At 39.0% G+C, this 27,136-nt stretch overlaps 3 protein-coding genes across 3 annotated transcripts; 2 read left to right on the top strand and 1 right to left on the bottom strand.

The window, feature by feature from the left end:
• Positions 1-1,011: 1,011 nt before the first annotated feature.
• On the top strand, positions 1,012-3,131 carry LOC306765643 (perforin-1-like; the record flags this gene model as incomplete). The annotated part of the gene is made up of 4 exons (XM_079253128.1): positions 1,012-1,544; positions 1,654-1,792; positions 1,896-2,107; positions 2,264-3,131. 4 exons carry the CDS (start codon positions 1,012-1,014, stop codon positions 3,129-3,131), a joined length of 1,752 nt encoding a protein of 583 aa, XP_079109254.1.
• A 3,765-nt stretch (positions 3,132-6,896) lies between these two features.
• Positions 6,897-9,285, top strand: LOC306765642 (perforin-1-like; the record flags this gene model as incomplete). Its single annotated transcript, XM_079253127.1, has 4 exons — positions 6,897-7,429; positions 7,547-7,685; positions 8,104-8,315; positions 8,415-9,285. The coding sequence occupies 4 exons, from the start codon at positions 6,897-6,899 to the stop codon at positions 9,283-9,285; spliced, it is 1,755 nt and encodes a 584-aa protein (XP_079109253.1).
• Positions 9,286-10,298: 1,013 nt separating this feature from the next.
• On the bottom strand, positions 10,299-23,048 carry LOC306765641 (uncharacterized protein; the record flags this gene model as incomplete). The annotated part of the gene is made up of 23 exons (XM_079253126.1): positions 22,979-23,048; positions 21,372-21,398; positions 20,965-21,033; positions 20,846-20,878; positions 20,634-20,708; positions 20,453-20,536; positions 20,129-20,158; positions 19,844-19,888; positions 16,765-17,763; positions 14,409-14,471; positions 14,273-14,320; positions 14,137-14,190; positions 13,522-13,575; positions 13,103-13,145; positions 12,937-12,992; positions 12,614-12,658; positions 12,272-12,313; positions 12,032-12,091; positions 11,586-11,660; positions 11,269-11,301; positions 10,943-10,981; positions 10,488-10,544; positions 10,299-10,303 (listed from the first exon to the last, which is right to left on the bottom strand). The coding sequence occupies exons 1-23, from the start codon at positions 23,043-23,045 to the stop codon at positions 10,299-10,301; spliced, it is 2,103 nt and encodes a 700-aa protein (XP_079109252.1). The 5' UTR covers positions 23,046-23,048.
• Positions 23,049-27,136: the final 4,088 nt, after the last annotated feature.

The raw sequence follows: 27,136 nt of genomic DNA, 5'->3' as shown, positions 1-27,136 counted from the left end.
AGAATAGGAAGTGGGCGAGAGTGGGAGTGGGACAACACATTTCAGGACACTTGATCACCAGCAATAGATCACCTACCAAGGCCAGTCAAGGGAGCCAGATCAAACAAATTAAAACAAATAAATTACAAATTGAATGTACAATGAATGAACTGACTCCTGTGCATCAGAGATGTTCTCTCACAAGCTGACACCTGAAATACCTGCTTCAGAGGATAAAATCAATCAAAGAAGATCAACAGTTATTCATTAAAAGATAATAAATGGTTTTCAGACATGGGTAGCACCCGGGTACTTTTAGCGCACTTAATTTTTTGCATAAATGACAGTGTAAACGCACTAAGCACTTCAACATAGTGCGCAAAGAAGTGTGCTGATTGAGACATGGTCATTTGGATAATTTATCTAAAAGTATCTGAGATTACTCAACTCAACTCAACTTTATTTATAAAGCCCTTCAAAACAACTGAAGTTGGGACAAAACAACTAGAGTAAAAACGTTAAAAGATAAATAAATAACACAATAAAACAATAGATCATACAAGGAATAAAAAAGATTTAAAGATAAAACAAAATAAATCAATAGTAAATAAAAACCAATAAAATCAAAATTAAAACCAAAATATAGCGCATTGACCAGAAGCAGACTCATACTGCATTAAAATAAAATGGGTCTTAAGATAAGTTTTAAAAATGGACAGTGAAGAAGCTCATCTAATGTGAAGAGGGAGCTGATTCCACAGTTTAGGACCGGCAACAGAAAAATCTCTGTCCACTCTGAGCTTCTGTTTGGACCTCGGTACGTCCAGGAGCAGCAATACTCAGAAATAAAGAGAAATTTGCAGAATTTCTGCTGTAAGATGGATTCTGTCGCGTTAGTTCTGGTTCAGTGTGAAGTAGTTTCTTGTTGTATTTCAGGCCCATCCGAGCAGAGTGACTTCTCTTTTTCATCTGCATCCAACTAAAACATTTCATATTTTTCAGTTTGCTCGGATCTTCCGGCTAAACACCATCATGTCCCTTTTAAACATCTGGATCTGCTTCGGCCTTCTCCTGTACTTCCCCACACACACACATCAGTCGTGTACTGAGGGGACACCAAAGCAGTGCCAAGACGCTGAATTTGCCCCAGGTTCCAATCTGGCTGGAGAGGGCTTTGACATCACCAAAATGGAGCGTAAAGGCGCCTTTGTGCTCGATGTGAATCAGTGGAAACGCAAGGATATGACTTGCACCCTGTGTAGCAACCCTTACCTGAAAAACAAAAAGCAAAAACTGCCCCTTTCAGTGGTCGACTGGAGGGCAAAGCAGTCCTGCAGCGCAGCCGTGTCCTCTAAACTTCACAAATCCAGCGAGTCTCTGGTCAGTTCCAGCTCCTCTTCTGTCGAAAACAACTGGAAGACAAACCTAGATGTTAATCTCGTTGGCAAAGGTGGTTCGCTGATGCTGGCTGGAACTAACTCTAAACTGGCTGAGTACTCCATGGAGAAAACAAAGAACGACAAGTTCAGCTTCACAAGCCACAGCGTATCCTGCGAGTACTACAGGTAAGATTATGAGGGATCTTTTTCCCACACATTCATATAATTCTGTAAAATAATCACAACGTTTTTCCACTGCTCTGGTTTTTCCTGCCTGCTTCCCAAATAAAAACAGCTACCGAGTTTCCGGCAATCCCATTCTGCACAACGAATTCCTCAGAGCAGTGAAACAGCTTCCCAAGGTCTACAGCCCAGAACACAAGCGGCACTTTTACAAACTCATTGACAACTTCGGCACCCATTACATCACCAAGGTGAGATGACAAGAAATAAAATAGCATTGCTCAACCAGAGCGAAATGTTACATTGAATGATGCTAACGCCCCACACAAAATGTGTTAAATGTCATCATTCTAGGTGAAACTGGGAGGAAATGTTCAGTCTGTCACCAGCATCCGTCAGTGTCAGGCCAGCTTGAAGGGGCTGAGTGCAGAAGAAGTGCAGATGTGCCTCACAGTCGAGGCCTCGGCAACCGCCGCAACGTCGGCCAAGGTTGAAAAAAACCACTGCAAGAAGGACATTGAGAAGTCTCAGAGCCATTTGGACTTCTCCAGCCTCTTCAGTGACAGGTAGGGAACGTTTTTGTTTTCTGATCACTTGCAGCTCTACTCCTCAGAATGTCCGTACATGTCAGATAAAGGTGATTAAATTATGGCAACAACTTGAGTCAAACTGGTTTTGCGGGAATCGTCTCAAACTGTGGAAAAAATTTCTTTCCCAAACAGGTTCACTGTGATAAAAGGTGGCCATACCACTGAGCCAGACCTCCTCTTCTCTGCTAGCAAAAATCCATCCGCCTACAAAGAGTGGCTGAAAACAGTACCGCAGAATCCTGACCTAAACTCATATTCCCTGGAATCTCTGCACGACTTATTGCCTGAAAGCGACCCAACAAAGAAGAACCTGCGTTCGGCCATCAGCCACTACATCCTGGAGAAAGGTCTGTGGAGGAACTGCAGCGAGCAGTGTCAGGCTGGTGTTAAAACCGACAGAAGAGATTCCTGCGTCTGCCAATGCCACAATGACCCCGCCGTCAACCTGGACTGCTGTCCCACCCGTAAGGGCATGGCTCGGGTCATCATTACAGTACAGCGCGCTACTGGTCTCTTCGGAGACTACTTCACAGCCACAGATGGCTTTGTGAAGGTCTTTTTCAACAAAATGTCCCGTCAGTCCCAGGTCATTAACAACAACAACAACCCACACTGGGGCATGATCATTGACCTGGGACCCCAGGATCTGTCTGCAGGAAATAAAGTGAAATTTGAAGTTTGGGATCAGGACAGTGGGTGGGATGATGACCTCTTGGGAGGATGTGAGCAGGCTTTAAGTGTAGGCGTCAAGGAGGAGCTCTGTAATCTAAATCACGGCACGCTGTACTACAAATGGGATGTGAAATGTGCTCCGAGTCTGAGCGGTAGTTTGTGCTCCGAGTATAAACCATCACCTGTAAGTCCGAGTCTGAGGAAGGTGTACGTGTCCCGCCATGCCCATCGTATTCCGACGGCCATCCTGCAGGAGATGGGTGTGTTTGTGGATGAAACAACTTCCATGAGCAACCAGAGCTTGGTGGAGGTCAAAGGTCTTCTGTAATGAGATGAGTTCATTGGAAAACCAGGTTTACTACTGAATTACAGAAGTATGATATAAATGAGCTCAAACATCTCAGTTATGATCATCTTTTGTACGAGTAGATGTGATGTTACAATGCACATTCGGCTTGCACTTGCTTGTTTTAGCTTCTTTCTCTGGATCAGCTGTGTGTTTCCACATTGTTTGTGTTACACATTGTGTGATTTTTACATCGTTACTTTACTGTTTTAATGATTTTGAGACTTATTTTAAAGAAACATTGAGAGAAATTCCTTTTAAAAAGCAAGAAACAGTTTTTATAATCTGTTTATAACAGTATGTTCTTGTGACTTTAGTTTGATAGGCTGCTCTTTCTGCATTTAACTCAAATATAAAAAATAAAAATAAACATACTAACCATCTTGCAATATATGAGATGTCTATATTGTGTGTTTTTTATACCTTTCTCTGTTTAGCACCCACCTTGGCCTCCCACAAGATAAAATCTATTCAATCTATTCAAAGATAAAAACAGATTTATCTCTGACCTGGTGATAAAGTTAACAAACTGAAGATTAGAGTTGGACAGTTTCATGTTTTTACCCACTAAATCAGCCACAGAGGAGGAAAAACAGTTTTTGCTTTGTGGTTCCTGCTCACCAGAAAACTGGCCTGACGCAAGCATTCTGGTGGAGTTTTTCTTAGTCTACTGGTTTCTCAAACTCTGCATACTGTCTGTAGAACAAAAATGAAACCATCAAACCACGTTTTTTGGGGGGTTTTTTCAAGCTGTCTTAAGCCCACTGTCGCCTCACCCTCCCACCACATTGTGCTCTGCGTTCCTGAGTCGACCATACCACTCATCTTCACACCCAAGAGAGTAACTTACATGCAGCAAGAACTACCAAGACATCGGTAAGTCATTTATAAAGTATTTAGTGATCTCTGCTTTGTCTGTTGTGGCTTACTGAGTACTGGTCATAGTATAGTTGTTGTGTAGACAGGAGAACAGGACTTTTTAACTTTGAGCATGTTGTCATAGCTGTTGGTACTCAGGTTCTCTCCCTAAAGAAAAAACTGGCACCAGGACTGGTTACTGAACATCGCAGTTGCTTGAAAGAGATGATACTGGGTAGTAAAACAGGACTGTGGTGGAAACCAAGTGCACGGCTGAATTTTTACACTGAATGCAGACGAGAGGAAAGACAAAGACAAGAAAATCTCACAAAGTCTGAAACTGGGAAGAGTTACATCAGTGTTAGACTGCCTATCACAGCAGTAGTCGGTGTCATCAAACATTCACGTTCATACTTGAACTTTTTACTCAACGAAGCCATGTTGACAGCGGTGGACATGCTCCTTTGTGGCTCAGGTTGTACATCAGGTCATCCAATACCCGGAAGGGCTGATGGTGTGAACCTCACTTCATCTCTGTCGTACCTAACCCACAAAGCCTCCCAGTACTGGTTACACAGAGTAGCTGTTGACTGGCTGCCGTGTTTCCTTCAGTCTGCACACATTATCACCACCAGTGTCTGAATGTGGAGTCAATAAATAACTGAATTCAACATAAAGCACTTTGGTTGCCTTGAAAATGGTTTTATGAATCCAGTTCATTATTACTTCTATTATGATAAAATCTATTTGTGTGCAGGTTTGATTTGGTCATAATTTACTATAATACTTATATAGTATGTTTTAAAGTCTTTTCAAAAATATTATCTCCAGTAAACCCCTCTTTAAAAGCTGTTCTGCTGTGAGCGTGTGTGAAGATGGTATCTTTTTATTTATTTATTTATTTATTTTACTTCAGTGGACATCAGTAAATCATCCTTTTAACCCTTTCATGCATGAATTAATTTTTTTTTAAAAACCAATGCAACATATTTTTAAATACAGTATTTTACCTCTACAGACATATGCACACAGACATTGTTTTCTAGATATTTTGTTTGGATACGTAACAAGAAATGAAACATAAAAAGTCTGCAATAGGCTGGCGACTTGCCCAGTGTGTATCCCACCTCTCACCACAAGATTACTGGGATAGACTCTTCCCTGAGACCCTCACTTGGACTAAGCGGCAGAGAAACTGACATAATAAACAAAACATGAAGAGTAAAATTTAATAAAGAAATAAAACAAAAAACGCCCTGCGATGGACTGGCGAGCTGTCCAGGGTGTACCCTGCCTGTCGCCCAAAAGCCAGCTGGGATAGGCTCCAGCTTCCCCGCGACCCTGAATTGGAATAAGTGGTTCGGAAAATGAATGAATGAATGAATAAAACAAAAAACATCACTTTACATGTCTGATCATGTGAAATGCTGTACATAAAAACACGTGGCATTGTTTTTTATAACTAATGCATGAAAGGGTTAATATTCTCTATAAGGCTTTTTTTTGCAGCCCATTTACAGTTCATGAACAGTTCATGAATACATAAAAACGCTGAAATAACCAGTAATATACATTTTACTACAATGTGTGTACAATTAATGATCAGCCCTGTTATTTTCTCAGCATGTTTTCCTGTTTCAAACCACTCATACTTTAATGCTTATATGATATGATAAGATTATTTTCTATCAGTGACAGACAATAAGTATCTGAAATTGATTTGGACATTTTCATTTCAACTACTTGCATTGTGAGTGTGTGCTCTGAAGTTGTTCAGATGTGTGAGTCCTGGGCAACTTCTGGTTAAAATACCAGCAAAATAGATTAAAGTGGCTTTTAAACGTCCAAACTTGTGCAGTTTCTGTCAGGTTCAAAGAACTCATAGACTCCTCAATTAGAGCTACTTGGCACAAAGAAGACAATAGCGGTCATAGACGGCTGCTCTAATACTGGAATGAGCTGCATCTGAACTTTAGACAAGTTTCCTCATTGTCCGCTTTTAAAAGTCATCTGAAAACCTATTTTTATTCTTTGGCTTTCAGCTCATTGGTTTTTGTTTTCGTGTGCCATTTATGTATCAGTTTTACTAGTTTTTAATCTGTTTTTCAAATAGTTTATTGGTTTTAAAATGATTTATAAACAATAAACAATTTTATTTTACTATTTATTTCCCTGTTAATTGTTTTTCTTTCTGTGATGCTTTGTCTCATTATTTGCAGCGCTTTGTTTCAACTGTGGCTGTTTTAAAGAGCTTTATAAATAAAGTTGAGTTGAGTTATATAGATGGAAAGTGTTTTTGGTCATTGGAAACTTGATGCCAAAGCGAAAAACTCTTAAAAAAAAAAAACTGTGAAAAAGACCTGCCAGACTTAGTTTGTGGTTTGATAAATGTGTTGATTAAATGGGTCATCATAAAACACACCAGAAGCACAGGGAAACCATCACAGAGCTGAAATTAAAACTGGCCTTTGAGGTACACCACAGAGTAAAAAGTATGTTTGAACTGATAAAACATAAGAAACACACTATCTATACTTTTTTCGGCAATGTTTCACTCCTTACATTTTGACACAATAACCTGAACTTTTACTATTTAAAAATAACTTTGTTCCTCTTATTTAATTTCGTCTTATTTTCAATCCGGCTTGTCATCATTCGACAAAATTTAAAAAAAAAAAAACCTACACAGAAACAAAACTAACCCAAAACTAGATGTGATCATGGTTGGATGAGAAGTATAAACATATACATCTTATTGTTCTGTAGGGGATCTGTTGCACATGTGCATGACATAAACAAATACATGCTAGTGAATGAATACAGACCTGTTTTTGCACAAATCATTTTTTTCTTTCTTTTTCAGTTTGAATGATCTGGCTAAACACCATCATGTCCCTTTTAAACATCTGGATCTGCTTCAGCCTTCTCCTGTACTTTCCCACACACACACATCAGTCGTGTACTGAGGGGACACCAAAGCAGTGCCAAGACGCTGAATTTGCCCCAGGTTCCAATCTGGCTGGAGAGGGCTTTGACATCACCAAAATGGAGCGTAAAGGCGCCTTTGTGCTCAATGTGGATCAGTGGAAACGCAAGGATATGACTTGCACTCTGTGTAGCAACCCTTACCTGAAAAACAAAAAGCAAAAACTGCCCCTTTCAGTGGTCGACTGGAGGGCAAAGCAGTCCTGCAGCGCAGCCGTGTCCTCTAAACTTCACAAATCCAGCGAGTCTCTGGTCAGTTCCAGCTCCTCTTCTGTCGAAAACAACTGGAAGACAAACCTAGATGTTGATGTGAGCGGAAAAAGTGCCTCGCTGATGCTGGCTGGAACTAACTCTAAACTGGCTGAGTACTCCATGGAGAAAACAAAGAACGACAAGTTCAGCTTCACAAGCCACAGCTTATCCTGCGAGTACTACAGGTAAGACTGTGAGGGCCTAAATTAAACCTCTTCTAAATGTTTCCAAATGTAATCTAGATAAATTATCTACTGACATATTGGTCTGTCTTTTTCTACCTGCTGATTTGATGAAAACAGCTACGGGGTTTCCAAGACTCCCCGGTTGCACAAAGAATTCCGTAATGAAGTGAAAAAGCTTCCCAAGATCTACAGCCCAAAAAACAAGCAACGATTTTACAAACTGATCGACAACTTTGGCACCCATTACATCACCAAGGTGAATCACAGCAAACATTTTCTCTCCAAAACGAACATTAAGTTCATTTCTACATTCACGCATCGTGACAGTTCTTCCTTTGTTTCATATGTGTCTCATAATCTATGAAAAGAACAAGAAATAGATGGTCATTTCATGTACTTTACTGTATCTCACGCAGAGTGCCTCTGCATCATGTTCTGGCCTTTGTAACCATGGAAACAGCCTCACATGCCTTAGCTGCATTTGGGCAGTAAATTAAATTTAATTTCTTTGGCTTTCTTTTACCTGTATGTCACAAAAAAGGCATAAACCTCCACAAAAGACGGCTGTTGGTTCTTTCTCAGTTTCTCCTTTTTATTTCTCCTGAGCATGGCTTCATTTCCACAACATCAGATGCTTTTGGGTAACAAGACTGTGTTTGAAAACACCATTGCAGGTGAAGCTGGGGGGAAGTATTGAGTCTGTGACCAGCATCAGACAATGTGAGGCCAGCCTGCAGGGCCTCAGTGTGGAGGAGGTTCAGATGTGTCTGGAAGCAGAGGCGTCCGCAGTGATCAAAGTCAGGATCAGTGCGGAGTCCAAGCACTGCCAGACAGATTCTAACAAGATGGACACCAAGAAATCTTTCTCCGATCTCTTCAGTGACAGGTGAAGAATATTTCTTTTCAAAATATTCTATCATTTACTTCTTTTCAGCGCTGAACAGTCAGGTCAACTCAGTTGTCAAAACATTGCTCTTCTCAACAGGTTGACAAAAATAAAGGGGGGGCATACCACAGACTCAGACCTTCTCTTCTCTGCAAACAAAAGCCCGTCAGCCTACAAAGAATGGCTGGAAACAATTCCACAGAATCCTGACATAATCTCATACTCCCTGGATTCGCTTCATGAGTTGCTGCCGACAAACAGCTTTGTCAGGAAAAACCTGCGCTCTGCCATCAGCCACTACATCCTGGAGAGAGGCCTGTGGAGGAACTGCAGTGATCGCTGTCAGGCTGGCATCAGGAGCAGCTCCAGAGACCCGTGCGTCTGCCAATGTCACAATGAGCCAACTGTTAACCAGGACTGCTGCCCAACACGCAAAGGCATGGCACAAGTTATCATAACAGTACAGCGAGCCGCTGATCTCTGGGGGGACCACACCACAGCTACGGACGGCTATGTGAAAGTGTCGTTTGGTGGACAAATAGTTCAGCGTACTCAAGTTATTCACAATAACAACAACCCACACTGGAACACGGTTGTCAACCTGGGCATCCAGGATGTGTCCTCGGGCGTTACGGTGCAGTTTGAAGTTTGGGATCAGGACAACAACTGGGATGACGACCTGCTGGGGGCATGTGAGAAAGTCCTGTCTGCTGGATTTCTGGAGGATGTGTGCAGTCTGCAGCATGGCCGGCTCTTCTACAAATGGGAAGTGAAATGTGCTCCGAGTCTGAGCGGAAATGTGTGCATGGACTATAAACCGTCGCCTATGAGTAAAAACCTGAAGAGTTTTTATGTCTCCCGTCATGCACATCCTATTCCAAAGTCTACGCTGTTGCAGAAGGGAGTGTTTATGGATGAAAGAACCTCAATGTGGAACCAGAGTTCACTGGAGGTCAAAGGTCTTATGTAATACAACAATATGGGGCTGACAAAGACTTACATTTTAAGACAATCTATTAAAGAGTGTAATCTTTATTCAAAGCTTAATTTTATTCTTTTTTTAATAGGAAATAATCTTTTTCATGCAATGTCTTCATTCTGACTAGTTTGGATCAGGCTATAGAAATAGATAAGTAGCTACTTTATAGAAGCAAACCGATATAAATAAACTAATTATACTGATACAAATATAGAAAATATATTTTTAAAAGGTGATATATTTAAGAGCTTGTTATAGATTTATAATTTATCATCTGGCTTCTATCGGGAATGAAAAGGAAATTTTCTGCAAGAATATCCTACTATTTTCTAGTAACTTATTATGTCTTAAAACATTAGCAACATGTATGTGTCTTGTGTGTGTATCGCAGCCAAAATGTTTCATATCCCAAATAAAATGAGAGCATCTGAAGTGTTATCGTTGTTTATCTTTCATCTCTTCACTTTTCCTTTTGTTTGGACTGCTATGGTGAATTTATATTGTGCAGTGTGTCTCTCACACTAAATAGGAAGTGGTGGTGCTTCCTGTGTACTGAGAAGGTTGCATTGTGTCTTTCAAAGAGAACAACATGTTCAGGCACTTGTGAAATCAAATGTTTGGACTCAGACGCTTCCATTTGGTACCATTTAACAGTTTATTGGATTAAAGCAGCAAAATCATAATGCTCATCTTGGTTTTAAATAAGACACACATTTCTTTCTTGCTCTTTGCATCCATTTATGCTCATCAGTCTCCACCAGTTTAGATATGACAGAGAGTTTAACTGGTGGGGTACAGCAGGTTTTGTACAAACGAGACAAACAGACACTGGTAAAAAAAAAAATGTCTACTTACAGAGACGTACAGGGAGGTTAAGAAAAGTACATCAAAAGACAAACAGATGGCACAACAGGACAAAATAAAGTAAAACACGCAGGAGAGTAGGAAATTACACTGATCTCATCAGGAAGATGGTCCACTTGAAGAGGTCCAAATCTCTTTAATTACCCTAAAAGCAGAAAACAAAAACATCAAAATACTGAAGCAGAAAAATAACATAAGAAAACATTTAAAATGGCCAAAGCTTGCAGGGAAATTGGACAAAAAAAGCAAAATATCTTCCGTACACTTTTCTGTTTACAGCCTTAAACCAGGTCTTGCAGCAGCTGGAGTAAAGCTTCCCTTATTCTCACCTTTGTATCCGTTACCAAGGACAGGGTTCACGCCAGCGTATTTGCCAGTCTGCTCTCCTGTAAAAGTTAATATGACCAAGTTCAGTGTTATAAAGCAGCTTAAAAGGACACAAAGGGAAGCAGAAAACCAGCTCTGACAGATGCTTTAAATCCTAAAGAAAGGGTTCTGTATTTTATGAGAGAACTCAGCCGTCTCACCGTGCACGCTAAATAACCTGAAGTGGAAATAATCCATAATGCAAATGCATGTTTACGAGAACACCATACAAGCAAAAGCATGCAATATTTTTGTCACTAAGGACATGATTAATATGTTTGAACAAATGACACCGAAACCCCGTCATTAGAGAAAAGTGTTGCATTCTGTTCTGCTACAGTAAAATAATGTAAGAAGGTGGTTGGTAAAGAGGATGGAAGTGGATCATCAAAGAGGAACTCTGGTTTGTCTGACTTACCCAAGGCATCTTGAGTCACTCCAAGCTGTGCACCATAACCTAAACCAAAAGTTGTCACAGTATTTAGACTTTTAAGAGCGACACAGGGGATGATACCTGAGATATATTTGTTCTGGTTGCATCAAGACCAGCTGATTGTGCAGCCATTTATGCACAGTTTGCTAGAACTAAGAAGAAGTCTTGCTGTCATGCTCAGGCAATCTCCTAAGTGTATTGCAATGTGGTGTAATAATGCAATATGAGACCTACAAAGAGTACCTTGAGATTTGTATGCTGTTGTGTGAATGTGTGTTTCTTTGGATGAAGAGTGTGTGTTTAAAATCTACCTGGTTGTTGAGCTCCATAACCTGCAGAAGCTCCTGAAACAACATCAAACAGATGCTTCAACTTGGGGCAACACTGATGGGTCATTGCTTGCAGAATTATTTAATCCACAAAATAAAATCAAAACATCCTTGTGAGATCTTATCTTCACTGGAAAGATAAAAACTTCTGGTGTGCTTATCTCTACACATAATGCTGGTGTGGTTTTCAGAGTGAACTGGTTGAGGGAAAGCTAACAAACACTCTACAGCAACACCCTTTTTTTTTCCATCATGCACAGTTTGTCACATGTTTTTTTCACATCGCAACTAATTCTCACCATATTTGTTGGTGGTTTTACCGCCTTCAGTCGCGAGGCTGAGCTGCTGCGTAGCATACGGGTAGCCTCCGTCACCTACACAATGACAAACACGTCAGGACGGTCGCTCAACTGAAAGCTGTGATGTAATAAAATGATACTGCCACGAGATGAGAATCAACATTTTAATATTTTAGTTTGAGATTTTATGTATTCTAACAAAAGTAAGGTATTTTTTCAGCCTTGTGTGATAAGAACAACCTCATTAAAGTAACATGATGGCATTTGCCTTTACAAGTCTTGTAAATAATTCATGGCTAAGTGTCCTGGTGTGCATGTTTCCTTCATAAACTGGGTCACTTGAAATCATGTGTTTGACCCCTTTTCATGAGCACACAATGCTTTTCTAGTCATCCCCAACAGTGATTGTTCCTGCACATAAAGGTGCAAACTTTGGTGGTTCCTACCTTCCAGTCCAGCAGGAATCACCGGTGCATTACCATAAGGAGCCTGAGCAGCTCCTGCTCCTGCAGGAAGGAGAAAATAAATCGTTTGGTGAAACTAACTCATATCTGTGCAGTGATTGTCAGCAGCCAGCTCTCTGTGATTTCGTATAGTGCATGTCTGACTCATGCATGGGAAGCCACACTGACAACGGTCTGACTAATAGTGTGTCTGAAGGACGAAGGCACATCGGCAACGCTCACCGTATTTTCCACCAGTTGATTCCAGTCCAGTACCGAGTGCTCCTGAAATACCATGACACAGATGTGTGAAATATGACGAGAATCTCATCAGCGGTTATGCTGACTCAACATGATCATCTCTAAAGAAAAAACATGACACTACAGAGATGACGCTGATTTCAACCATTAGGTAGAGGTTCAATTCTGAATGTGCATTTTCACTGGAACAAGAGTTTCCTGCTTCATGTTTGATAATCCAACACATATGTCTATTCTCTCTTCTGATTCTTTGTTGTGTCAATGTTTAACAGTTTAACAGGGATGTGTGTTGCGGTTGTCAGACCGGCATACATCCATTCTTACCGTACGCCCCCTGAACCTGTCCTGCATAGCCTCCCGTACTGAGGGCTGAAAAATGAATAAAAATAGAAAATACAAGTCAAAGTCTGGTCTCCTGTTTGTTTGTTGACCAAAAACCTCCAAATGAAACAGTATTTAAAGCATCTACAGAAGCAGGAAATCAGAAACCAGCAGATGAAACTGGTTAACTGCTATGAATAAGATACAATAGCTACACCCAGTGGATATACGGCCATGTCATCCAGCTGTCACATAGTAATCCACTAGTTAAGCAACTACAGGTTAGTGCCATCACCTCTTAGAGGTTTTCAGCAAATTAATGTTACCTTCACTCTTTCTTGCTTTGTTTTCACCACCATCAGCTAACTCTGCAGGGTAGCCAAGCCCGGAAACATAGTTCTAATTAGCACTAATCATGTCGATATGCTAAGGACTCTTTAAGTACTTAAAGTTTATCTGCCTTTTCTCCCCAGTGTAGAGTTCAGAGGACACTCACCGGCTCCGTAACTGTCGCCATATCCATTCCCATAACCTGCTGAGAAAAGTGGTCATGTAGTGAAACATTTCAAAGACTGCAGAAAGGAAATATTATTGTGTTCTTCATGCCAAAAAACTGCTGACAAAGCTTCTTGCAAAGCTTTTCAGTCAAAACAGAAGGAAGTCTGTCAACACTAGAAGTCTTTTTGGCTGAAAACCAGCCGAGAGAGTGACGACTTTGATGCAGGTTGTCTTTGACACCAGCCAAAATGAAGAAAGACCTTCTTTCACTGCAGGTTGGTATGCACTTTTCAAAACAAAGGCTTTTGATTTCAGCATAAACTCTCTTTGTTTTTCTGTTGTTGTTGTTGCTTTTGTTTTTTTCTCAGGGTGGGAGTCTCTTTTCTTTTTGCATGTTCTGATGTTCCACTTACCGTAGCCATTACCTGCCACAGCACCAAGATACCCTGTTAGTCCATCACCATAACCTGGAATAACATGTACTGGATTAGACTTTTAAAAGGAAATATGGCTGCGCTTGAGACAGAAATGTTGCTCTGCTTGATCAAAGTTAGATAAGTGTGAAGATGTATAAATAAAACCACAAGATTTCAGTTTGAGAATGAGCAGAGCATTGCTTGTTTCCCAGACAGGAAAGGAGGCTGCAAAAGCTTTCAATAGAAGACGTAAATGAGCTCAGGAACTTCCCGTTTCACAGGCAAATGATTACTTTACAAGTCAAAGTAGGTGCAGCAACGGATTTTCTGCCTAGAGGCTGACCCCCCCCAAGCTCTCGCTCTGAACAGCTACATTTTCTTATCAGGTGTGTCAAAGTGGTTTCTGACAAAATATCTATTTTTAACATGGAGTAGAAAAAAAGGCAATAAAAGTTATTTTTTTAAAACTCAAATTACATTCAGAAATGAATTTTGCCTGGATTTTTACAGCATGTAAAACAGGATTCAGTTCTCTTAACAGGAAAACTGCATCAACTTCCATGTAAACTGCTCTTTAAGAGGAGAGAAGGGGTGGAATAATCCCAGTCTTACCATTTGACTTCCCTGCAACGCCTTGGGGATATCCACCCTGTCCAAGAGCAGCCGCTAAGATGAGAAGAAAAAAGACAGGTTGAGGTTCATCATCCTCATCTCTGTGATGGTAAGAGAGGACAATCCACACACTTACCTCCAAGTTTTCCAGCTGCACCACCAAGGTATGCTCCCTGTCCCAGACCTGGGGGAGAGGGTGGGGGGCAGAAGATGGGAAATCTTTACCAATGCAAGTGTTAATCCACATCTTACTGTTGTTGCAGAAACATTACCTGCTCCATAGCCACCAGCTCCCAGGCTTGCTCCCAGGTAGTGTCCTGCTCGACCAACATAACCTGCGAGGAAATTCAGCAGAAACCCTGCAGTTTACTTTCAGATACTTCGTTCTTTCTTTCTTTTTTTCTCTTTGTGGATCACCGCTGCCACTTACGTAGAATAACAATGCACTCACTGAAATAAAAGACTAATTTAAAGATACAATTTTAACGATTTAACTGTGCCTGTGCTTGACATTTGAAAGTGACAGCGGACACCTAAATGTCTGAATCCTTGTCTGTCTGTTTGGGTTTATTTGCCTTCTCTCTACTGGGCAGTAACTTCCTAGAATGAATCCTATAAGCAACAAAAGCAGATGTGAAGCCACCTAAAACACACTGCACATGCAACAGGTAGCTCAGACAGAACAAAAATGAGACGAAAGCACTGGTATAATTCCACTGTAAACAGTAAACACAACAGGTTTTCTGAAGTCTACATTTCCTTTCAAATCCTGAATAGCTGAAGCAGTTATGTAATGCACAGCTTAAAGTATTAGTCAATGTTACAAAATCCTGAGTGTGTAAGGGATTACAGCACTGAGTCTCTGCTTCTACCAGCCTAACGCAGAATGTTTATTCATCTAATTTAACACAGAGATGGGGGGGGTCATGAAAACAATCAGTTCATTTTGCCACCTTAAAACAGCAGATGTTATGAGTGAGCAGAGCTTATGTCAGTAACTTTGCGTTAAGATTACAGAAATCTGGAGCAGCAGACATGTGGCACGAATACAAATACTTACAGTAACTATTCCATACATCATGATGCAGTGATAAAATTATTTATCTACAGCTTACTGGTAATAGGGGCTCCCAAACATGATAATTTTATGGAGGAATTACGACTGAAATATAAAAACATCAAGCAGCTGCTTCTATCACTGTTTTTGTCACCACCACCTTCATCTCCAAGATCCTAAAATAAACTATTACTTGATCGACATTTTTGGTCACAGCTTACAAACTCTGAGAAATCTGCAACAGATGGACCCATACATTCACAAGTTCTGTGTACATGTGGATACAATGGAGACCTAAAACTCAATGTTATGAACCCAAAAAGAGACATAAAACCAAATCCAAAAACACCATAAACATGAAATGTTTCAAACTGTTTATCAGAACATGATATGATCAGAAATGTTCTCATCACTGATGAGCAAAATGCCATAAATGTGGAAAATACCAGTATTACTCTTATAAATAAGCTCAAAGGCAGATCATAATAATGCAGTTTAACTTTTCTTTTTAGTCTATGCTTATGTCAGAAAACAGCACATTTTGTTTCTTTTCTCCAAAATAATGAAGAAATCAGAGTTGGATTTTCCACAAACCAGCCCAGAAAGTGTTGATGAAGTTGTTTTTGTTTTCTTTTTAAATTGCCATCACATTACCGTGTCTCTGTTTATTATTAAATAAAATGGCTGTCAGGATTATATTATGGTAGTTGGACCTGCTTTTAGCTTTGAGAGAAATGTGTGTTTTTCCAACTGAGACTGACTTTAGGACTTTCCCATTTTCAGTAAATAAAACATAATGCTGAATTTTCATGATGCTTCTTAACACAGTCAGTCTACACACAGTGGAACAGACCTTATACCACTTGGAAATGGAGTCAAATCAACATCTGTAAAATAATGAGGCACTGATGCTCAAACTCAGGTAATACAAACACTGGTGCAAAAATCTTTCAAAACAGACACTTTTCCAATTTTTAACATTTTAAAACATGAGGTCAACAGTTTGGAGGACATTGAGAAGCAATCCAAAACTGTGTCAAAATGGCCATTTTACTAAATTCCTCTGAACTCTCTATCAAACCTCTAATTTATCAGAGTTGGTTTGTAGACATGTTGTGTGTAAACATAGATAAAGGGCTCGAGCTCAAGTTGTATTATTCAAACGAAAAATCCTGAAAGCGTTGGTTTATTATTTTAGGCAAACCTGAAATGTTTTACAGGTGTGTTATTTGCCATCTCCATTTTACTCCAGCAGAACATAAACTGGTATTTATGCTCCTGAAATGTTCCCTTTGCTATGACTCCAAACATATTTAAATAGATCTTGTGGTTGCAGAGTTATTGTGACTATTCACTTTTCACGAAGCGCCCTGAAAAATATGCACAAACTCAAAAGGTTAAAGTCCTGTGAGGGAAAAAAAATGTCATTTTAAAAAAATAAACTCAGAGGGAAAGCCTGTAATTTGGAGACTTAAAAGATATAAGTGGATAAATAAGTGCTTGATCTCTTCTTGCATAACAAAAAATACAAAAGGATGCAGACGGTGAACAAGACAAAGCTTTGCTCTTACTTGCTGTGTTTGTACTCCTCCCAGCCTGCCCTGACATAGAGGAAGCTTTTGACTTTGTTTCTGTATGTTCAGCTTGAGAAAGGCGTTTTGCATCCTGAGCCTCTGTGATAAAGCCTGGAGCTTCCTGCGTTTCTCCAGCTAAGATGATGCCCAAGCTTTGAGACTGACTTGGGATCGCTGCTCCATACCTCTGCCCTCCATCTTCAACCGCAACAGTCCCACGCATTTTAAGTCTGCTTATGTCTTCAGCTTCAGGTCCTTTGGCAATCTGCCTGCCTGCCAGAGCAGATAAGTGATTTCTGGTTTCCTGGCCCTGTACATGGGCGAATGCGTTGCTTCTGATACCTTGTCCTTGTGGAAGAGGTAACTGATAGCTTCTTTCTCCATGAGTTGGTGGATTTGTGTGACCAAGCTGTTTTCTTGCTTCACCAAAATGTGGCTCAGGAGCAAACCTTTGATTTTCTGACCCTGAAAGCTTAAAACGACTGATGTCTGACAAATCCGAAGGAGATCCACAGTTTTTGGATTTTTTCTTTCGCTGGAGAGACAAATCATAGTCGCTGTGACCCTGAGACAAGTCAGAACCCAGACTTCTGATGTTGTCCTTGTCAACAGGCAGTTGTCTTCTTCCACCTCCTGCCGCAAGAGAAGCTTCATGATTTTCAGTCTTTCTTTTATAGACTGCAGGGTCATTGTGTTCTCCCACTTGTGCTTGTGAAACGGCTGGATCAAGAATTTTATCTTGTTTATCAGGGGATGTTCTGGGTCTAAGACTTGATACCTGGACAGCTGGATCAAGGCTTTTGACCTCAATTCCTGCGTGTACCTCTGGAACAGTGGGACCAAGAACAAAGTTTCTCCTGGGCGTTTCGGGTCCAAGTATTCTGTCTTTTATTCCGTACAAGTGACCTAAAGCTCTGCTCTTTTGTCTCTTAAGATCTTGAACAGCTTGGCCCAGACTGGCCACTTCAGGTCCACCCAAATCTGCTGCAGACACACCTAGCAGAAAGATATCATCATGCATTCACAACTTCCTGGCTGAGAAAGAAACAGCACACTGACGGTTCTGTTTTTAAGTGTATCAGATAATGCAAAGCTAAAAAGCTCTTCGTCCACGAAACAATCAGCGACTGAAATGGTCATTTGAAACCAAACAAAGACGGGACAAAATCCTCTTTTGTCTCTTGTCAGTCCAGTTTCAAGGGAACATGTAAAACATGACAACACAAGTAGGAGTGATGCCATTAAACACACAAGTGTTAAAGCACAAGACAAAGGCAACACCTGAGTCAAACAGCATCACTGTGGGACCAACGACTGATATGCAAAGCATAGCTGCTCACTGATGAGGCAGGAAAGCATAAAAGATCATGAGAGGTGAATTTATATGGAAGAGAAATGGGAAATATCAGAGCAAATTTTCAATTTTCACCTAAATTACAAAGCAGATTTAAGTCTGGAGAAAATTAAATCAAATAAAAGAAATTATATTAATCCCTGACAGGAACATTTTAAAACATAGCAAGAGAGAAGTGTAAGTGTTAAATAATGTACACGGATATGTTTCACTTCTGGGGACATGTACGTACTTTGTTTACTTAGTTTTGATTGATTATATACAGTTCGCCGAGGTTGTTGTCAGATATAAAATAATCCTGTTGATGTTTGTTCTTCTTTTTTTAGAGTCATTTTAATTTCATTCATTGTGGCCAAAGATTATATAATCTAACAGAAAACACTAAAACAAAAAAGCTGCATCTCTAATCTATAATCAAACTTTGAAAAACAAATAAAAATGCATGCTGAGCAATAAGTCCTCGAGTGATAGGGGGCAAATATAAATCTTTTTGTATCAGATGAAACGTAATTCTCATCTGTCACAAATGTACTGGTAGAAGCGAGGTATGGATGGCATGTGAGCACACAGTGCCTTAAAAATACATCTGTGATGCAACACATGACACAAGATTTTTTTTACTCAGGATAAAATTTTGTTTGATATCATAAAAATGATTTTAAAAAACATGCTGTCACCTCATGGCTTGAGAGAAAGATAAATTATATGACGATGATTGTTGTTACAACTAAAATACATTCTTTTTACAATGAGCTTCATCATTTCTGTAATTTGCTTGCAGTTCCTCTCCTAACCACTAGAGGTCACATATTCTTCAAAAATATAAAACAGGATAATTCAACAACTATTTAAATTTTTCAATATTAACTATAAAGCTGAACATATTTTGTGTGTTTAAAGCAAAATGGACCCTTATATGTTGGTTTGTTTGTTTCCTTCTTGTTAGCGATAAGTATTTGACCAATGCATAAACATTTTGAATTTCCATCTCATATAGATTCACCCACTTGCACTGACACAGAAAGACTCTGTAATAACAAAGTTGTCCTTTTGCATTTCATCTGGAAAACCTTTTTACCAGCAGCCTCAATTCAGGTCTTGTTAACCAAAACCAGCACTTCTTATTCTGCAAAGATCAACCCTGATGAATTCATGACTCAAGGTGAAGCACAAGGAGCTGGGAACTCATGCAACATGCAAGACAGACAAAAATCAGCACATAGATATCCTCTCTGCACACAAAATAAGACAAAGGAGCTGATGATTGTAACAGTTTGCAACAAACATTGTTTCATGCAAGTACAAAAACAACATATACTGAGCCACAACAACTTTACAGAATGCAGACACACAAAGCACGGAACAAAGACAGACTGAGACACAGAAAGACCACGTGGATTTTAGTTCATCAGATCAGCGGGATAACCGAATTAACTTTCCAATGGAAAAGTGTGCCCAAACTTTTCACTGGTACTGTAACTCAGGTATGACTAACATGGACATTGTGGTTTACAAACAGCAGGATTTAAATGTTTGCCATTTATTCAGAGGAGCAGGGAATTGCATGTGCACCGACATACTACAGAAAGTGTGGAAGAATCTCGTCTGGGCGCTTTTTTTTTTGTGTTTGTGGCCACCACTTTGAGACAGGACACTCATCTACTAGAAGCATCTACTTCTTCCCACAATGATCTAAGTGATAAGACATGATTCACCACTTACCTGGTCGTGCTCCTGGATATCCCATGCCAGCATAAGGCCCGTATCCTGGCAAGGAGACAAAAAGCTTCTTTCATCTTGAAATCAGAGAAGCACTCTTGGTTTTACAAGGACACACAATTTATCTGCTGATAAACAGTCTGCTTCTGCACAATATGATCACAGACATTTAAAGAAATTTGGGATTTATCCATAACTAAGCAAACAAGCAGAGGCTCAGAGCAGCTATATGACTGCTTACACTCAATTAAAGCGACGTAAGAAATTGTGGAAAATAGTATTCCTCACCTGGAAGAGTGCCAAGGCCAGCACCATATACTGGAAAGTCACAAAACAAACCAAAAAAAAAGTTCAATTCAGCTGATCATGTAAGATGCACCTGTCTCTACTTTTCCAGTTTAATATTCTGGATTAAAATGTGTACAGATAAAATCTTTGTGAGAAAGACTCCAGAATCACTGTAGAAATTAGGCGTCATGTGACTTTTGGAGGTTCAGCGTCAACGGTTTCCCACCGACATTCAACATGTCCAAGACTTGTCAGTTCACTGTTAATGTCAGTATGAATTCTCTACTGGTTAATATTTCTTATTTTTGTTCTTTTAAGTCTCACCACGTTTCCCTCCTTGGCCCAAACCAAGACCATAGCCATTTGCGAGTCCAGGTCCCAGTCCCATTCCTGCGCCTAAACTGGCTCCTGTGTCCAAAACATAGATGTAAAAAATGAATTATTGTTATAAATTTGGAATCATTTTTATATGAGTACTTGTTGCCATGAGGGGTTGATGATGTACCATAGGCTCCCTGGGTTCCATATCCACCATGCTTCAGGCCTGCTCTCCCTCCTAATCCAAGCGATCGGTACCCTCCTGTAAAAGCAAAAAACAACTCATTTCACTTCGCTATAATTTCAGGAATGATACAAGAATTAAGTCCTTTATATTTTGTTACTGATCATTTTATGATGTTGAAACATTTCTGACATTAAGATACGATCACAGCTTACCGACACCAAGGTGAGCTGCAGGATAACGCCCCACTAAGATAAAAAATACAAAATATCTAAACTTAACAAACATGAAGTTAAAGCTGTATGATGTGCTGTTGTCAAAAAGTTAAACATACTTCCAGTCTTCATTGCTTTGGTGCCATATCGACTCCCCAGCGCTCCAAGGGCGCCTGTAACTGCAGGAACTAAGAGAAAATTATGTTGTTTTTTTTTAATAAACTTTAATCAGATGTTAATTTCTGTGCAGTAATAGTTTAAGATAACAAAAAAATCATTTACACTTCCCTTGTTTTAATTAAGTTTATTAAATGTCCATCCAGGAGCAGGTGCTCCTGATATTACAAATAACATTTCATTTGTGGACACAATTCATAACAACATGACAGGCATGTTTTTAAGCTGTATTAGAGCTGGTCTGATGCAAATCGGTCAGAAAAATCCACAATGCAACCTGTAAAAGAATCTCTGACTTGTTGGTTTAATGTTTATCTGATGGTGAGTGTGCACTATGAGAAAGACTGACCTCCAGGCTTCACACCGATGCCGACACCTGGGAAGAGAGAAATAAACACAGAAATCAGAAAACACAACCTGACATAACATGTTCTCATTCTTTTTCATATAATTAAACATGCAAGAAAATTAAATGGAATAATATGAATAAAAACTTCATGAACCCCTGAAATATAGAAAAATTCAATTAACTGCTGTTAAAAATGAATAAAATTAAGTTCAATTAATCGTTAATTACAGTTAACTATATATATATATATATATATATAGATAGATATACTTTATAACACGTGTTTTATATATATATATATATATATATTTATATATATATATATATATATATATATATATATATATATATATATATATATATATATATATATATATGTGTATGTATGTATATATATATATATATATATATATATATATATATATATATATATATGTGTATGTATGTATATATATATATTTATTAAAAAAACACGTGTTATAAAGTATATCTGTTTATCTCAGAATCATCCTATAAAATGTAAATGGTGAATATAAGGCGTGTAAGTAAGGCTGCATGAAGCACGCTGTCATATAGGAAGAAGAAGCGATATGAGCCGACTGTAAAGAATCCTAGTGCCATCATATTTTTAGATTTAATATTTTCTCATCTTGAATTTAGACTTTAAGCTTTTAAATTAAACTTTCTGCACGTCAAGCAAGATGTTTAATCCAAGAAACAAGTTTTAATCAGTTTTACATTCGAATCAATACTACTATACAGTACCAGTCAAAAGTTTGGACACACTTTCCCACTGGATTTATGGGGGAAAGTGTATTCAAACTTTTGACTGATAGAGTACCTTTTAATTTCCACTTTGAGGCAAAAGACTATAAATGATTTAAAATGTGTGAGAATTACAGAGTAAATGCCAGCTGAGGGGTTTGTGCTGAATGAAGGTTGACTCAGCAACATGAGCATAGAGACAGTCATCCATTGATGGACACAGAGGACAAAATGTGGGGACTGTGTGTCCGATCAGTTCTTCTCACAAACCGCTGTCAGATTTTACCGGCTTCTGCCACCTTTTCATCGCATCCTTTGATCCAGTAAAACCAGAGAACATAAACCACGGTGGCTTGGCAGGGATGCAGATTTTGGAGCCAAAGCCCACAGAGACCAATGTTTTTTTTTCTTCCCTTCACTCTCACAGACATGATATTTAACACGTATGTGAGGTGAGCCAATGAAAATGTTTGATTCATCAAAGTTTCGACTGTAAAATTAGACTAATTTGTGCTGCTGACATATGCAAAGTATTTTCTTTGATCTAATATATTTATCACAGAAAATAACAAACAATAACTTGAATTTTGGTTGCATTAAAACACTATTCTGTTTATTTCAATATATGCTTTAGATTTAAAGCCCTTTCTTTAACAAGCACCCATGTAAGTTAAATTCCAGAAAAATTAGAATTGTATTGGTGACAACTGTATCAATCAAATCATAGTACTCAACCGTACATATGGAAATAACGGCAGGCATAAAGTAAAAACAAATCTTGAGCTAAGTTGTTTCAAAACTTAGATTTTCCAGCTGTGAACTTTCTCCTCTGCATTTCTTACCTCCTTGTAGAGTTTGCTGAGCCAACCAGAGAAGCAGTGAAGTCTGCAGCAGGGCTCGAAGCAGCATGATGGAGGAGGATGGAGGAGGATGGAGGAGGGCTGGGTGTTGCACAGAGACAGCAGCACTGGACAGAAGCAGCTGATGGACATCTACAAAACCAGTACTGAAAGCATCACTGCCCCTGATGTCTTATATATGTTGTTTTTTTTGGTTCTTTTTTTCTTTTTTTTTTTAATACACTCCCACTGAACCATCCTGCCTTCTGGACACACATTTGTCTTACAGTGTGGACAGTGTGTTTCCATTAACTGGAAGAGCACACACACACACACACACACATACACACACACAAGAGGCAACTATTTTCTTCTGAAATACATAAGTTCTTAAATATTATGAAGGCAGAAAATATTAACATTGGGGAAAAGAAACTGAATTTGAGTTAAAACTTCATCTAAAATGTTGTCATGGCAGCGGTTAGGACATATTGCAAAAAAATATAAATTGATTAAAACATATTATAAATCCTGCGATGGACTGGCGAGCTGTTCAGGGTGTACCCTGCCTGTCGCCCAAAGCCAGCTGGGATAGGCTCCAGCTTCCCCGCAACCCTGAATTGGATTAAGCGGTTTAGAAAATGAATGAATGAATGAATGAATATTATAAATCATTTTTGTTCAATATAAAGTAATAAAACCATTAGAATATGTATACAGTATGTGCTGGTCAGGGAGTAAGGTGCTAGACAAGGCAGAGTTGACTGGTTTTTCTGTGTTAGTGGTGAGAAGAGAGGCTGCCATCTTTTGCTGAATTGCTACACAAGCATCATCTTAATAGTTTTGGCTCTGTTCCACTTCCTATAATGGAAACCAGTTCACCGACCAGATGATGATGAATGACAGTCTCCCAATGAAAAATCCGAGACAAATGAAAGAGTGTTTTCTCTTCACGGATGTTCTTCAGGACAGAAAACTGGTGGCATAAAGAACAAAAACATTACGGTTATGCAGTAAAATTAATATTAAAATAAAGACACACCAGTTATGTCAGGCCGTTTGATAACGCCATGATAGATTTAACATGTTTTTCCCTGCAAATATACTCCTGTGATTTAAAAACTTTTTACTATTTTCCACATTTTTAGTGAATCAAGCAACATTATACCTTTTTATAAGATAATAGCCAATCATTGCATGACTCAATGATGGACTCACTTGCATGACTCCATCATTTAAATAATGATTAAATGAAATAAAATAAAAAATAGAAGTTAATGAGACCATGAAAATAAAATCTCTTTATGAAGTTAAATATCCTGTTGGAAAAAATAATGGAAATTGCAAAGTAAATATGAGATCATTAGTCAGAGAATGGGGGGGCTGTTGTTAGAGCAGGTGGACCAGGTGTAACCAGATGTGATGCCAAGGAACACATTGTGTGTTTCTGCTGTCTGTCGAGACTCTATAAGACCCACCAGGCCTGGTAGGATCACCAACATACGTTTAGGATAATCTTTATGTTGAATACTGTGGGAGGTCTCCTTGTATGAGAGCGATTTTTAATGCAAAGTTTATGTCTTAACCTCGAGCACGACAGCGTTCAATGCAAACGTCTGCCTAGAGAACCACATATTATGGTTAAATCTTGAAAGGAGCCACTTGTTTTTATGCCACCTTAGGAAAACTGTAGTCACATATGAGGACCACCACATCGTCTTCCCAGGTGGTACAAAGCATAAAACAATAACAGAACCCCCGTCTGACTCACGACTCCTTCACCCATGACTAACCTCTAAACATTTATCTGTCTGCATCTGTCTCTTCTATAAGGAGTGTGTCAGTTTCTCAAAAGAACATGTCAAAGCTTTGAGAAGAAGAGCGGGTAGTTGTCAGAAGTGAGAAAGAGGTGGAGGTGCAGACGGTGTTGGCTCATTTATCTGGAGAGGCGTAATATAACATCAGTTTGTGGAGACACATCTGGATGGCACTTTCACTGTGGGCTTTTATAAAACACTATGGGCCCCTGTATACTGTACATACAAACAAATGACAAACCGTGTGTGTCTGAGTCTTCTTTTTGTGTTATTTAAAGAGAAAAGACGGGTTGTGACATGAATGTATATGCAGTGTTCTCGATGAGTTTTGGTTCATTTCTCCTATTGGAACAATACTCTATCTATCTATCTATCTATCTATCTATCTATCTATCTATCTATCTATCTATCTATCTATCTATCTATATATCTATTATCTATCTATCTATCTATCTATCTATCTATCTATCTATTATCTATCTATCTATCTATCTATCTATCTATCTATCTATCTGTCTGTCTGTCTGTCTGTCTGTCTGTCTGTCTATCAAAATAATAAATGGAAATGATAGTGAATACTAATGATACAGTGTTCCAATTTATTCTCCACAACAACTTCCAAACATTAAATAGGTTCAGGGAACTAAAAATGTGCACCTGATGTATTTTTTTGCATTACCCAGGGGATGTTTTTTTTCATTAATAAGAACAGTTTCACAGATCCAGTTTGTTTATGTCACTTTAACGACTCTCCTATCCAATGAACATATAAATCCATGGATGGTTTCTGCTCGGGTCTGATTTGTTATATTTCCTTTGTAATTTATATTCTTTATAACAGCTATATATGTAAATATTTACTTCAAGCTTTACTGACTTATAAAAACGTTGTTTGTGTGGCACCTTTCACAGATTAATTGTTCTTTACAGAGAAAGCAGATCAATAAAATTCACAACCAGTAAAAGATGCCTCGTGTTACCACCAATACATGTACTAAATCACCAGCCAGACTTTTTCCTCTGTTGTGCCACGATGGTGGAATGATCTCCCAAACTCTGAAATGATTAAAGTTTCAGTCTTTTGAGGATTTAGCTGAAGACAATTTTCCGTCAGCCACATCTTTACACTTGACAGACAATCCATTAACTCTGAAAGTGTATGCAACTCTGATTCCTTGAATGAAAAGTACAATTGGATATCATCAGCATAAAGATGATAGGACACATTTTTTAAAAAGGCTGATGATTTTCTTCAGAGGGGTGATGTACAACAGAAACAAAATTGGGCCTAAAACCGACCCCTGAGGAACACCATACAGCAAAGGAGTAGCTTCAGACATAAAGTTATTCAAACACACAGAGAATGTCCTATCAGTCAAATAGGAGGACAGCCACTTAAGGACAGTTCCAGAGATGCCAAACTCTTTGTTCAGTCTCTGAAGCAACAAGATGTGATCTACAGTATCGAATGCTGCAGACAAATCTAAAAGAATCAAAATAGAATATTCACCAGAGTCTGCAGCCATTCGGATGTCACTGGACACTTTAAGTAGGGCAGTCTCAGTAGAGTGCATCTTACGAAAGCCAGATTGAAATTTGTCCAACATGTCATTGGTGTATAGAAAAGTGGTCAGCTGCTCAGCCACCACCTTCTCCACAACTTTTGAAAGGAAGGGTAATTTAGATATGGGCCTAAAATTACCAGGCTCTGCAGGGTCCAAGTTGTGCTCTTTTAAAATGGGACTTATCACTGCCTGTTTAAAAAAGTTTGGAACAGACCCAGTGGAAAGTGAAATATTGATCAGTTCAACAACATGTGGGGCAATAAGGTCAGTTACCTTATAAAACAAAGATGTTGGAATGACATCAAAAGGACAAGAAGAAGGTTTCATTTTCCCCAGCAATGCCAAAATGTCTACATGTGTAGAATAGAATAGAATAGAACCAACTAAAATAAACAGAATAAAACACAAAGTATAAAATGTAAAATCAGTCATAAGATCCTTTTTTAACTACAGGCTTGTTGGGATAAAAATGTCTTCACGTGCTTTTTAAAAACAAATATCTTGATCTTATTATATTTTTATCATTGATGAGAGAAATAAACATTTCAGTCCTCCTTCACGTCTGGTGAGTTCAGAATAAAAATCTTTGAATCTTGATTCCTGAATATTTCAATTTGAGGATCACAGAATTACCTCCTAAAGTTGCTGACAGGAAGTTGTACTGCACTCCACCCTCCCAGATGTTCCAATAAGAAATGCCCCAGGTCCCCAGTATGGTTGAGGTCATGAGATGATGGTGGACACATCATGAGTTGTTCTCTCTCCACAGCAGCAACACA

Source organism: Telmatherina bonti (genome assembly GCF_933228915.1).
Source record: "Telmatherina bonti genome assembly, chromosome: 14".
In the NCBI taxonomy this organism is placed as follows: Eukaryota; Metazoa; Chordata; class Actinopteri; order Atheriniformes; family Telmatherinidae; genus Telmatherina; species Telmatherina bonti.
This window is presented reverse-complemented; position numbering and strand designations above follow the sequence as displayed.